Source organism: Nannospalax galili, unplaced genomic scaffold (genome assembly GCF_000622305.1).
Source record: "Nannospalax galili isolate Female #2095 unplaced genomic scaffold, S.galili_v1.0 scaffold127, whole genome shotgun sequence".
Taxonomy (NCBI): domain Eukaryota; kingdom Metazoa; phylum Chordata; class Mammalia; order Rodentia; family Spalacidae; genus Nannospalax; species Nannospalax galili.
In genome coordinates, this window is record NW_008360326.1 from 2,169,758 (window position 1) to 2,183,613 (window position 13,856).

The 13,856-nt window shown below is 40.8% G+C and overlaps 1 protein-coding gene across 1 annotated transcript in view; it reads left to right on the plus strand.

Moving 5' to 3' along the window:
• The window catches only part of Xrcc5 (X-ray repair cross complementing 5), a 106,010-nt gene continuing 92,154 nt past the window's right edge, over positions 1-13,856 (plus strand). Inside the window, exons 1-6 of the mRNA XM_008825682.2 lie at positions 1-142; positions 4,189-4,302; positions 5,394-5,577; positions 6,656-6,704; positions 8,305-8,427; positions 10,505-10,696. Of these exons, the coding sequence (XP_008823904.1) occupies positions 122-142; positions 4,189-4,302; positions 5,394-5,577; positions 6,656-6,704; positions 8,305-8,427; positions 10,505-10,696 (683 nt within the window). The 5' untranslated portion in view covers positions 1-121. The remainder of the gene's footprint in view (positions 143-4,188; positions 4,303-5,393; positions 5,578-6,655; positions 6,705-8,304; positions 8,428-10,504; positions 10,697-13,856) is intronic.

The following is a 13,856-nucleotide window of genomic DNA, read 5'->3' on the forward strand; positions in this document are numbered from 1 at the left end:
CCTGGCAGGCTGAGTGGGAAGCGGCTGTTCTGCTGTGGGCCTGTGGGTCTGCCGGAACTGAGTTGCAGCACGGCAGGTTTCCGCCCGGGAGAAGCCACTAAAGCGCTAGCGGGCCGGCAACATGGCGTGGTCCGGGAATAAGGTACTGGGAGCCAGGTGTTTGGACTTACCCACGCGAGGGATCTGGAGATAGTGGTTTGATTGCCGGAATTGTGGGTTCATAGCCATGCCAAGGAACGTGGCGAGATAGTGATGCCTAGATCAGGAGGGTCGGCGCGGAAGGATGCCGTGAGCGAAAAGCTCGAGATATGGCGCTCTTCGCTTTTCCCCATATTGTGTTCCCTGCTCCTCGTCCTCCCTCCCTCTATTCCTTATTTCACTCCACCTGCTAACGCAGCCATCTCTAGTTGCTTCTGAACCCTCTTTGTAAAATCTACATAAGAATGGAAGTTAGCCAGCGTAATTGAGTACTATTCCGATTTGTAAAACTTCAGATTGGGATTTTGTGAATAAAATAACCAGAGATGTAAAGTGTCATTACCGTCATAATAATTTAGTATCTCGACTGTATTGAAAGCTTACTGTGTGGCTCAGATCGAAACCTTTTATTTCTTTTTCATTAAATCTTCACACCAACCCCCTGAAGTGAATACTGTTGCCCCCAGCTTGCAGGTAGGAAAACTGAGGCACAAAGAACTGAATCTATTGACTCACGAATTCTCTATCACTAGAGGGAGATGTAATTGCAACGATTCTGTCATTTATTCAACCACCCAATCATTTAATAGAGGCAAACAAGATGGGAGTTTGAACAACTGATCTCTGTTTTCCTTAACTTCCTTTTGAGAAACTTTGATCTAACTCATTAAAACTCCTAAGGGTGTTGCTTGCCTCCTTTGTTCTTCCTCTTTCAGTTACTGAAAACTTTGTAGTCTCAGTGGAGGAGAAATTTGTGGCAGATGTACTTGAAGTAAAATCCTAACAGACTAATTTCTTCAGTGTAGAAATGAAGAGTTGCTATACTGTTTCTCTAACATGGTTTTCTTACTGCCTCCAGAAAAGAATTTAAACAGTTATATTCTTCCAGACCAGAATTTTCATATTGTGAAACTTTGATGTCTTTCTCTGAATCTCTGATTCTTGGGAAAAAAGACCTTCAGTTCACTGGTTTTCTACTTTAAAATATTTTATTTTATTTTATTATTATTATTTTTTTAACTTGCATTTCCCCATGATTTTTTGGACATCTTTTCAGTACTTATTGATGAGTCTTAATTGTTAATTGCTCTCGAGTTGTTTTATTTTATTTTATTTTATTTTATTTTATGTGTATGAGTGTATTGCCTGCATGTATGTGAGTGAACCTGTGTTGTGCAATGCTGTGGAGGTCAGATGAGGGCTTCGGTTTCCCCTGGAACTGGAGTTAAGGACAGTTTGTAGTCGCCATGTGGCTGTTGGGAATTGAACCTGGGTCTTCTGCAAGAGCAGTCAGTGCTCTTAACCGCTGAGCCAATTCTCCAGCCTGGTTTTCTACTTTAAAGGTAGCTTTTGTAGACACATATTAAATTAATACAGCAGGGTATTTTGTGACTCGAGTTTTAAAAAGATTTTTTGTCCTCAGGGAATGACTATATGGTATAATTTAATTGCTCTCAGAGGTATTTTGTAGTTTGCTTCTACTTTTTTCCTCAAGTAAGTTGTCTTTACTCCAGAAATCTGTTAATATTAGTGCGTTATATCATATGGTTCTTTGCGAACTAGGGGAAAATAGTATTTCCTTTTGTTTGTTGTAAAAGGTCAACCAAATTTAGAGATCAGCTTCCCAGGATAGGCGCTCATCCAGGTTTTTCAAACATTTCTCGGGACAGATCTCTACTTCAGAAAATAGCGTTTCCCTTATCGATCACTTTAAAATGCTATTTTTACCCCTTAAATGGAGTCAAGCCAATCTCCCTGGAACTTCCATCTGTTGAACCTGTTACCTCTCCTGCAGTCCAATCATAACAGCTGTCAAATATTTAGAACAAGGAGAACTATCACATTACCCTTAATCTTCATATCTGTCTTGAATATCCTCCCAACTGTTCTTTATTTCACATATTTTCCAGATTCTGAACATTATATGTTCAGTTATTAATTCTTTTTTTCTTTTTGTCTTTTGGAGACAGGGCCTCCCTGTAGCCCCATTTGGCCTGGAACTTGATTTGTAGAACTCACAGTGATCCGCCTGCCTCTGCCTGCTGGGTGCACGCCTTTAATCCCAGCCCTTGAGAGACAGAGGCAGGCGGATCACTGTGAGTTCAAGGCCAGGGAGACTCTATCTCCAAAAGACAAAAAAAAAAAAAGAGAGCTGATACTCAGAATTGCGTACAGTTTGGTCAGTACAAAGCACAGATGAGGCTGGCAGGGTCAAGGAATGCTGATTCTGGAAACAAAGTTAGACCTCTGTTCCGAGTTTCCACCCAATTGAATCAACAGTGAAAATAAGGGACATCCCCAAGGACTCAGAGCTAATTAGTAGAGAAGGGACTAGAACTCAGGTTTCTTTATTGCTTGTCTGTGTGTCTTATCTATCATCTATAGTAGAGAAGGGACTAGAACTCAGGTTTCTTTATTGCTTGTCTGTGTGTCTTATCTATCATCTATCTATCTAGCATAAGACTCTTCTTTTCCTTTCTTAAATTCAATATGGTGTTGATAGAACCTCAACCTCAAGTATTTGTGAAACTGGAATGTTGAAGCCTTTTTTTTTTTGGTCTTTTTGAGATAGAGTCTCCCTGTAGCCCAAGCTGACCTGGAACTCACTATGTAGATCAGGCTGGCCTCGAACTCAGAGATCCACCTGCCTTTGCCTCCCAAAGGCTGGGATTAAAGGCATATGCCACCATGCCTGGCCTGAAGCCTTATCAACTTGTTGACTCAATCTATAGTAAATGCACCGTGTCATGCAGTACCTTCGAAGGTCAGAGAGGGTGTTGGATCCTTTGGAACTGGAGTTATGGACGATTGTTAGTTGCCATGTGGGTGCTGGAAATAGAACCTGGGTCCTCTATAAGAGCAGTCATCTCTTAACCACTGAGCCATCTCTCCAGTCCCAGAAGACCCATCTTAACAATGGATGGGACCATTCCCTGGTCAGGTGATTCTGGCTTTATAAAGTGGAGCAAGGTGAGCACTAATGTGCATGCATTCATTGCTCTCATCTGACTGTGGATGCAATGTGAGCAGCTGCTTCAAACTCCTGATGTCTTGACTTCCCCACCATGATGGGCTATACCATGGAACTATGAACTAAAGTAAATGCTTTCTTCCTTAAGTTGCTTTTGTCAAAGTATTTTATCACAGCAACAGGAAAAGAAACGAAGACAGTCCTCATTGTATGATTGCTATTTAATGACTTGGTGCATTGCTTATTTGGTTCTGTCTTGTTTCTAACTTCATTAGTCACATGATTGATTCCTCACTCTTTAAGACTCACCCAAGGATCAGACTTAAGAAGGCTTTTTCTGCCTCTTTATGCTCCTCTATCTCCTCCACTAGTGTTGAGTAGGTTGTTCCTTCTATGTCTCTTAGTGCCCATTGCAAAGCTTTGTCATGTCACATTGCCCTGACATTATTCATTATGTGTCTGTATCTTCTAGGATAGATTTGGTTTCTTACTAATGATTTTAGACCCATGGTTTATAAACATTTAAATTGTTGGAGTATACCATATTAGCATGTGTAAGTGGTCACCTGTTGCCACAAAATTGCTTCATGGCAAAGTGTACACCACTCAGTGATTTCTAACAAAAGCGTATGTTCTCAGACTTGTATATCATCAGATTGATTGCAGTTTGTTTAAAATGTGTTAGGCTGAGTTGGGCAGGACTTAAGTATGGCTGACAGGCTGGTTTCCAGATCTGCTTATCATGAGTTTGTTCTGGGGTTCAATCCAAAGGAGCAGTAGCTCCCTGGAGCATGCTCCTCTCCTGGAGATACTTTCTGGCTTTTATTGTACCATTCAGGGTTCTCCATAGTGAGACTTTATATGTCTTACATGCATTCTATATGTAGAAGATGCCCCCTTCCTTTATTATTCTTCCCTACATGTCAGTACAGGGACTATGAGAATGATAAATGGGACATATTTCAGAGTCTTTCATAATAACTTTCTATTTCATATACTCCTTGGAACTTTGTTTTTAGGCAGCTGTTGTGCTGTGTATGGATGTGGGGTTTGCCATGGGTAACTCCTTTCCTGGTGAAGAATCCCCGTTTGAACAAGCAAAGAAGGTGATGACCATGTTTATCCAGAGGCAGGTAAGTTTCAGATTAACCTTAAGCTTGTAACTTACGGTTTGACTCCTTGTTGTCTTCTCCAGCTGCTAATGTAAGACACCAGCCTCCTCATAATGCCCAGCCTGGGATTTTTTAGAGTCTGGAGAATTTTCTTTTTTCTTTTTCTTTTTTTAGATTTATTTATTTTTATTTTATATGAGTGGGCACAATGTGTGCCCTTTGCCCTCAGAAGCCAGAAAAGGGTATTGGCTCCCTTGGAGCTAGAGTTACAGGTGGTTGTGAGCCACCATGTGAGTACTGGGAACCCAACCCAGCCCTGGAGGGTTTTCTCACAGGTATTCAAGCCTGCCTACTACTAGAGCCTGCTATTGTTTGCTTGCTTTCTTATGACCCCTTCAGTTGATACTGCAGTTTTGTTTTTTTTTTATCAGAAACAAAAGGCAATATAGAATAATGTTTAAAAGCACAATCTGTAGAGCCAGATGACCTGGGTCCAAATCCTTGCTTTACCATGTCACTTACTAACCCTATGATCTTGAGCCAGACCTCCAATTTGCTTGTGCCTAGCCCAGTTGTTTATTTGTTTATTTATTTACTTATTTATTTTCCGTGTATACAAACTACCCTAAAACTTTTGTGTTAAGGCTGGGTGTGATGACACATGCCTTTAATACCAGCACTAGGGATGCAGAGGCAATCGGATCTCTGTGAGTTCAAGGCCAGCCTGGTCTACAAGTTAGTTCCAGGCAAGCTGGGGCTATGGGGAGACCCTGTCTCAAAAAGACCAAAAACAGAACAACAACAACAAAAAATTTATGTCTTAGGTGACTTTATAAAAAGAAGTTGCTGTTCATAGTTTGATGGGATGACGAGGTGGGCTCAGATGGGACTCTTTTCTACCCACCTTGCGTCAGTTACTTGTTGAAGGACAATGAAGAAGTATGCTTAGAACCTAGAAATTGTCGTTGAGAATAAAGCCCATGTTTCATTTGGCCTAGTATTCAATGAGTGCAGACGCCTACCGTAAGGATGTCCGCTCTCTGCAGGTCAGTTGTCCTGTTGCTTCCGGGTTGTTCTGATAGACGCTTCATCCTTCATATATTCTTTTCTAGGTATTTTCTGAAAGCAAGGATGAGATTGCTTTAGTTCTCTTTGGTACAGATAGCACAGAGAATGCCCTTGCTGGTGAGGACCAGTATCAAAACATCACAGTACATAGACACCTGATGCTACCAGATTTTGATTTGCTGGAGGACATTGAAAGCAGAATCCAACTAGGACCTCAACAAGCTGACTGTATCCTTTGAAGACAAGAAATTTCCTTTTTTTTAAATGTTGCAATCCATTTTGTGAGACTGTAGCAGAGTTTCAGCTCTGAACATCTGGCTATATTTTCCTCTGGGTAAAGAGAAGTGATTAATGTGGAATTACCAGCTTGGGTGCCTGGCTCCAGGTCTTCCAGTCACTTGTTCTTTCGTAGTAAGAGTGATATTGAGAGATTGGGAAGGGGAAAATACTAGGGAATATATGAGTACATTGACTATGAGGAGAGAGCTTGGTGGTATTTGGGGTTAGAATGTTTGGAGGTAGAGAAAGATGCTTTAGGGGATCATGGCACTAGTGTTCTTGACTTTTCTTGATGGAGGATGTTTTTATGCCAAAAATCAGGTTGAACAACAACTAAATAAATAAATAAATAAATAAATAATCTGGAAAAAATCATGTTAATGTCCAAACTGAGACCTCTGATTTCTTCCATAGGGGCCCTAATTTTAACAGCTTATTCTTAGTATTTTTCTAAACAGTAGTTCCATCCTTGGTCACTAGGAGGTGCTGCTGTGTTTGGAATGACTTGCAAATGATGCCTTATGGCTTACTTCATATTTAGTAATGGACTGTGATCCCCCAAGTGGGCTCTAGGTACTGTTAAATGGCATCATAAGTTTTGGTTAAACGTATTAGATGTGTTAAAACCCTTTTTCTTTTTTTTTTTTTTTCAATCTTTTTTTCCTTTTTTTGACTTTTTTTTTTTGAGATGGGCTTGTTATAGAGCTTTTGATGGCCTGGAACATGCTAAGAACAGGCTGGCTCAAACTCACAGAGATCCACCTGCCTCTGCCTCTCAAGTGCTGGGATTAAAGGCATGAGCCAGCACACCTGGCTTATTTTTTTTTACACTATATGTTTCAGGATATATACACTGTTACACAGCATTTGTGAATATATGTTAATAAAATTTGGAAGATGGGCACATGGGCAAGCCCTTTTAAGCCAGTGTCTATAATTTTCAGTACTGTGGGCTTCACTGGAAAAACATTGTGTGCTCATCGGATAAAGGGACTGTTGGTATTGTTCCTACCCTTAACTAGCAGAGTTCTGGATGCACTGATCGTGTGCATGGATTTGATTCAACGTGAAACCATGTAAGTGTCGAACCCAAAGAAAGCCAGAAATGAGGCTTTTTAGGAAAAAAAGTGTGGGTTGATGTGTTCAGTATGCCATGTGGTTTGATGTTAATCAAGTAGCATGTTAGTTTGGCAAAAAGAACATTTGACAATTCAGTGGCTTAACATTTCTGGTTTTTGAAAGATTAAAAGAAGGGCTACATTTGGTGGAGATGTCCCTGTGAGAAACAAGCATTTGGTATAGTGTTTTCGTTTTATTTGACTTAAACTAATTACCTAAATTTTTTTTTAAAGTACTAAGTGGTATGATCTATAAGTAATTGATATTATATCCACAATAACTCTAGCCAATTTCCTAACTCATTATTTACTTAATTACTGTGTCTTGAAAAGTATGACCATGAACATGCATGTATGCATGTTAGGAAAGACATTTTGTACCAATATCCCAGACTTGAGTCTGTTATCATTTCCTAGTCTCTGTACAACCTCTGAACAATCCTGCTGCTATCCCGTGTGTAGTGTCGGAGCAAGGTGCTTAGAAAGAACCTGCAAGGCTCAAGTTCTCTCACTGGGAGAGTACCATGTTTACATTCCTGAGCCCATGTGCAGTCCCAAAAGGAAACGTTTAAAATCAGAGTTAGGAATCCAGAAACATAATTTTTTTTTTTTTGTCTTTTTGAGACAGGGTCTCCCTGTAGCCCCAGCTGTTCTGGAACTCACAGAGTTCCCAGCTGGCCTTGAACTCACAGAGATCCACCTGCCTCTGCCTCCCAAGTGCTGGAATTAAAGGTGTGCGCCACCACGCCCGGCTTCAGAAATATAATATTTTATAATGCTGAGAAGTTTTGCCCACATCTTATTGTATGTATTGTGTGTATGTGCATGTGGGTATGTTTGTGCACACATGTGCGCACATGTGCACCAGGGTGTGTGGAGGTCAGGAAGATAACTTACAGGAGTTGGTTCTTTCCTTCCATGATGTGGGTCTTGGGAATTTGAACTCAGGTCCTCAGGCCTGGCAGTAACACCCAAGAAAATTTTTTTTTTTTTTTTTTTTTTTGGTCTTTTTGAGACAGGGTGTCCCTGTAGCCCCAGCTGTCCTGGAACTTACTATGTAGACCAGGCTGGCCTTGAACTCACAGAGATCCGCCTGCCTCTGCCTCCCAGGAGCTGGGATTAAAGGCGTGTGCCACCACGCCCAGCCTCCAAGAATAATTTTTAAAAAATTTATTCATTATTTATGTGTGTGTAGCATATGTGTGGTGGCTAGAGGGCAACTTCATGGAGTTGGCTCCCTCTTCCCATCTTCCCACCTCTATTTTTTTTTGAGACAGGGTTGCCCTGTAGCCCTAGTTGACCTGGCCTGGAATTCACTCTACAAACCAAGCTGGTCTTGATCTCAGAGAGCCACCTGATACCTGACTCTGCTGGACTTAAAGGCGTGCCTGGCTTTTTTTCAGTGTCTTTTGTTTGTTTGCCTGTTTGCCTCTTTCCACTGAGTGGGTTTTGGGGATTGAACTCAGGTCTCCAAGCTTGCAGAGAAAGCACCTTTACTCCCTGAGCCATCTTACTGGCCCTCAGAATGATTTCTTAATGCAATGATTCTGTCTTTTAGAGGAAAAAAGTTTGAGAGGAAGCATATTGAAGTGTTCACTGACCTCAGCAGTCCATTCAGCCAAGACCAACTGGATATTATAATTCATAACTTGAAGAAATCTGGCATCTCCCTGCAGTTCTTGTAAGATCCTAAGAGTAACCTATACAGACACATTTCATCATCTCTAATGTAGTAAGTGGGTCCCTTTGTGGAGTGGTTCACTGTAGTCTTCTCTTTTGGCTGAGTAGGATTCTGTGAGGTAACTGACTGGTTGCCTCATATATACTGATTATACTTTGTGCTGTGTAACTGTTGTGAGTTTTGGTGATAAAGAAATGAATGACACAGTGATAGAAACTGAGCTCAGTAGCAGGTCATTTGAATACTGTTTTTTTTTTTTTTATTTTTTTGGTCCTTTTGAGACAGGGTCTCCCTGTAGCTCCAGCCGGTCTGGAACTTGCTATGTAGACCAGACTGACCTTGAACTCACAGAGATCTACCTGCCTCTGCCTCTGCTGGGATTAAAGGCATTTGCCTGACTTGACTAGAACACTATTTTTAGAACCATTGTACTCAGTCAGTCTCCTGTTTGTGTAGAAGACATTGGCAGACTGATGATTTTTTTTTTTTTTTACGTGACTCAGAGAATGATGTTCTATAAGCATGTGATTTTGGGTAGACAAAACTGTTATATTAGGAATCATAACACATATAATGCCTTTCTCAGGATATATAATAAAATGTGATTTGCTGTTTGTATTTAGAGATGGGTGTAAAATTTGGGGAGAAGATGTATGTTTTATAGTCTATAAGAAAGAATCTTTCCTCTCACAGTAGCTAGAATTTCCCCTCCAGCATTTACTTTCTTTATCTTATATCCCACTAGAAAATTCTTTTCATTATACTAATCCTTTCTGCTGCATTTGAAACCTATTTCTTTCTTCTTGTCCTATTTTAGGCAGAGGGATGATATAGGATGTTGAATTATTAATCTTATCAGGGATGTTCATTTTTCAAATTGAGAGATGTACTAAGCGGTTTCCAGCTCAGAGTGGTAAGCCGTTGGCTTCTTAAATTGCCTGCCATGGGGAATTAAGAACCTCTCTTGCATGCATGTAGCTCTTAAGATGGCTGAGGGGCATCTTCCTTCTGTGGGACAGTAGGGAAGACTTCAGAATAGCCCATCAAACTGATACTTGTTAAGATGGTACTTCAGAGAGATTAAGTGCTTTTTAAGTGACACTTCTCATTGAGTTGAGTTGAGGGTTCTCATTATTTCAGAAGTCCTGCTCAGCTTCCGTTCCCTGTCCATGATCTCTGGATGCCTCCTCATGGCTGAAGCCTACCGTACCGCACTTCTGTTAATGTTCTTTAAAGAGCTGCCTTTTATCTTTTTCTTCTTTGAAAGGAGTAGCACAGTAGAGTGTGCAGGAGAATGTAGCCTTTTCTTCTGCTTGCTTGTTATTTGACTGGTTGCATGTTTTTCCCTTGGGTAAGATGGTTTCTTCACATGCTACAAACATCCAGCAGAGTTTATGGTTTTATTGTTTGGTATATTCTATGTAGGATCAATTGCTTTAGTTTCATTTAAAAGTTCTAACAGTACAAGCTGGGTATGGTGGTGCATGTCTGTAGTCCCAGCACTTGGGAGGCAGAGGCAGGCAGATAATCTGATTTTGAGGCCAGCCTGGTCTACATAGTGAGTTCCAGGGGCTACAGGGAGATGCTGTTTCAAAAATACCAAAAAAAAAAAAACCAAAAAAACAAAACCCCCAAAAAACGTTCTAGCAGTACAGTAGCACTGCATTCAGAATAGGCTTGTTCCCTGGGCAAATTTTTAGTTTCAACTATTAACTATTGAGAAGGCTTATTTCTAGTCAAATACAAAAATGAGGTGGATTGCAGAGACAGATAGTGAAAGGTTCTTGAGATGGCTGAAATTATCCTAATGCCATGTCTCACAGAGAATCCTGCTTTTCTGATTATTTGGTTATGTAAGCCAGTACATTTTCCCCTTTATACCAAATGAAGTTTTGGCTATTTAAAACTGAAATAATACTAAGGTAGATAAGTATCATTTGACAGATGAAAATTATGAAGCTGGGTAAGGTTGACTGACAGGCATCTTTTCCATAGGCAGTGACAGTCACAGGATTGGAATCCGGCTTATTATTTGGTATCAGAGCTTACCTTCTTTACTACTGATCTTTCCTGATAGTTTGCCTTTTCCACTTGGCAAGAATGATGAAACTGGGGACAGAGGAGATGGCAGCTTGGGCTTGGACCACCGTGGACCCTCCTTTCCTCAAAAAGGAATTACTGAGCAGCAAAAAGAAGGTGCTCGGATGGTGAAAAAGGTGATGATGTCTTTAGAAGGTGAAGAGGGACTGGATGAAATTTATTCCTTCAGGTAGGAAGTAAAGACACTGGTGACACTTTTCATCTTATCCATATGCATTTCCTTTGATCAGAGGTCTCCCTAATGCTTTGCTTTTTCTGAGCCATTCTTGAATTAGCAGTTGTTCTTTGTAAATATTCTGAATTTTATTAAAGAAATTGCACATCAGCCCTAATCCCCCCTTTATTAGTTTGTGTGGTTCACACAGGGTTCTCATTTATTTTGAGACCCATGTCACTGAAGTTGATGACCAGGCTGGCCTCATACTCACAGAGATCCACCTGCCTCTGCCTCCCAAGTGCTGGGATTAAAGGCATGCACCACCAACCTGGCCCGATTTTTAATTTTATGTGTATGAGAGTTTTGTGTATATGTTTGTAGGTACACCCATGTGTGCAATGCCCATAGAGGCCAGAAGAGGGCATCAGATCCCCTGGAACTGGAGATGGGAATAGATGTCATTAGAGATTTAACAGGTAGTTTATTAGGGTGAGTACCAGGTTTTGTCTTTATGCCAAGCTTGGGGTACATTTCCTAGACCTCTCCTTTTCATATACCTACAAAAACTTCTTTTTTTTAAAAATGATTTTTAATTATTAAGGTGTGGATGTTATCTACCATATGGATGCTGGAAACTGAACCCAAGCTCCTCTGTAAGAGCAGTAAGTGCTCTTAACCACTGAGCCATCTCTCCAGTCCTTAAAAAAAGTTTTTTATTAGCATATATTACTCATAAATAATAATGACTTTTCATACATGTATTTTGATCATATCCCCCCCTTACGCTATCATGTCCCCTCCCACTCCTGCTGATCCCCTTCCTCTTCCCAACTAGTCGCCCTTCTACTTTCATGTCTTTTTTTTTTTGGCAACTCAATGAGTTTAATTGAGGGTGTGTACTGGAACATGGGTGAGGAATTGTTTAAAGAAACATGAGCTATACCACTGAAGAAAAGGAGTGTCTTTTCCTCCTCTCCTGCCCCCAAAAGAAACTCTCTCTTTCTTCCTTAGAAACCATTTATTGCCTATAGATCCTCAGGGCACGGTAGGTCTTGTAAGCCCCTCTCAACTCCATGATGGGATGTTGACAGGCCCAGTCTTGTACAGGTCTTGTACAATAATCACAGCTGCTGTAAGTTCAAGAGTATAATGGCCATGCCATGACTGGTAGACAGCATTCCACAGCACTTCAGCCCTTCCTCTGGTTTTCACATTTTTTTATGATTTCCCTTCCGCAATATTCCCTGAGTCTTTTAGGGGCTATAGATGTCCTGTTAGGGCTAAGCATTCAACCATCACTTGTTCTCAACACTTTGACCAGTTATGGTCTCCACAGTAACTGCTATCTACTACAAAAAGAAGCTTCTCTGATCAAAGCTGGACAGTACCACTAATCCATGGGTATAAACATAAATATTAAAAAGGCAGTTTGAGGGGGATATCATATCTTTTAGCAAAACATCGGCAATAGCTTCCTTACTGACCTATAACCTCCCCAGCCATGAGCTTTTGGTCAGGTTTGTAGTGCCAGATGTGGCTTCCTTCTTGTGGAGCAGGCCTCAATTCCTATCAGGAAAGGTTACTCCTATAATAGTTATGCCATTGTTATACTAGTGGGCACATCTTGCCTGGAAAGTTGGTTTTGTAGCATACGGGGTCCGCAGCTGAGTAAGACTTGTTTTTTGTTTTAGTTTTTTGTTTTTTGTTTTTGTCTTTTTGAGACAGGGCCTCTCTGTAGCTCCAGCTGGCCTGGAATTCAGTGTAGACCAGGCTGGCCTCGAACTTACAGAGATTCACCTGCTTCTGCCTCCTGAGTGCTGGGATTAAAGGCGTGTGTCACCATGCCCAGCTAGATTGTTTTTTAAAAAGATTAATTATAACCAGGTATGATGGTGCACACTTTTAATCCCAGCACTTGGAAGGCAGAGGCAGATAGAGGCAGGCAGATATCTGTGAGAGACTAGTCTGGTCTACATTGTGAGTTCCAGGCCAACTGAGGCTACATGGAGACCCTGTCTCAAAAAAAAAAATTAATATATTATTTTTAATTAGGCATATGTTTGTGGGTATGTGGAGGCCGGAGGTATCACATCTCCCTGGAGCTGGAATTATGGGTGGTTGCGAGCCTTCTGCTGTAGGTCCTGGGAATTGAACTTGGATCCTCTGCAAGAGCAGTATGTGCTCTTAAATACTGAGTCATCTCTGCTGCCCTGTTGATGACAGTTCTCCTCCTAGCAGCCTGTATAGCACCTTCCAGTACTATGAGAGCTAGCCAGCAGGGAAGAAGTTTCGTACTTAGTTTTGGCCTGATCTTTCTATGTCCTGCAACCAAAGCATGTGTCTTCTACAATAGGGTCTTACCATCTAGTTCTGTTGGGCAACAAAAAGTAGTGGCAATAGCCTATATTGTTTTGGAGGCCCCAAGGACCTTCCTGACCAACAACTCATAAAGAGGTTGCCCACTCCTAGCACTGGGATTTTCATTTAATAATCTGCAACTTCTGAGAGCAGCTTTATCTACCATGCAGGGTACCGCTGTTTAAACTTAAAAAATTTTTATTTATTTATTTATTTAGACAGGGTCTCCTTGTAGCCCCAGCTGTTCTGGAACTTGCTGTGTAGACTAGGCTGGCCTTGTCCCCTCTCACAGAGATCCACCTGCCTCTGCTTTTTTCATCTACCCATAGTAGAGACTGTGGGAGAGACCATCTCTTTTGTCCATGTTATTCTTGATTAGAATAGGATTCACATTTATTTTGGGCAAAGAATCTGGGAAAGAGCAATACTATCCATAGTGATATGTTTGAGGAGTTTAACTTGGTAAAAGTGTCTATGGAATTTACCAAGTAGCTTGATTTGTGTGGATTCAGAGTCTCAGGGATAATGCTGCTTTTGTTTATTAATTAATTCCTTTTATCTATCAAGACACAAAATTTAGGCAGTGTAAGAAAAGTTCTCAATTGAAGTAGATTTTCTGAGTAGCAACAGTTCACATCTGTTTTTTCTCAGCTACAATTTTTAAGTGTTTCTGGTGAGCTGTAACTGAGAAGAAATACATCATGATTTGTAAATATGGACACCCTTGAAAAAGTATTGGTAAATAGAAGTAGAATTGTAATTTCCCAAGGAATTCATGAGGAATCCTCTGAAGTGAAACATCTTAACATATGTG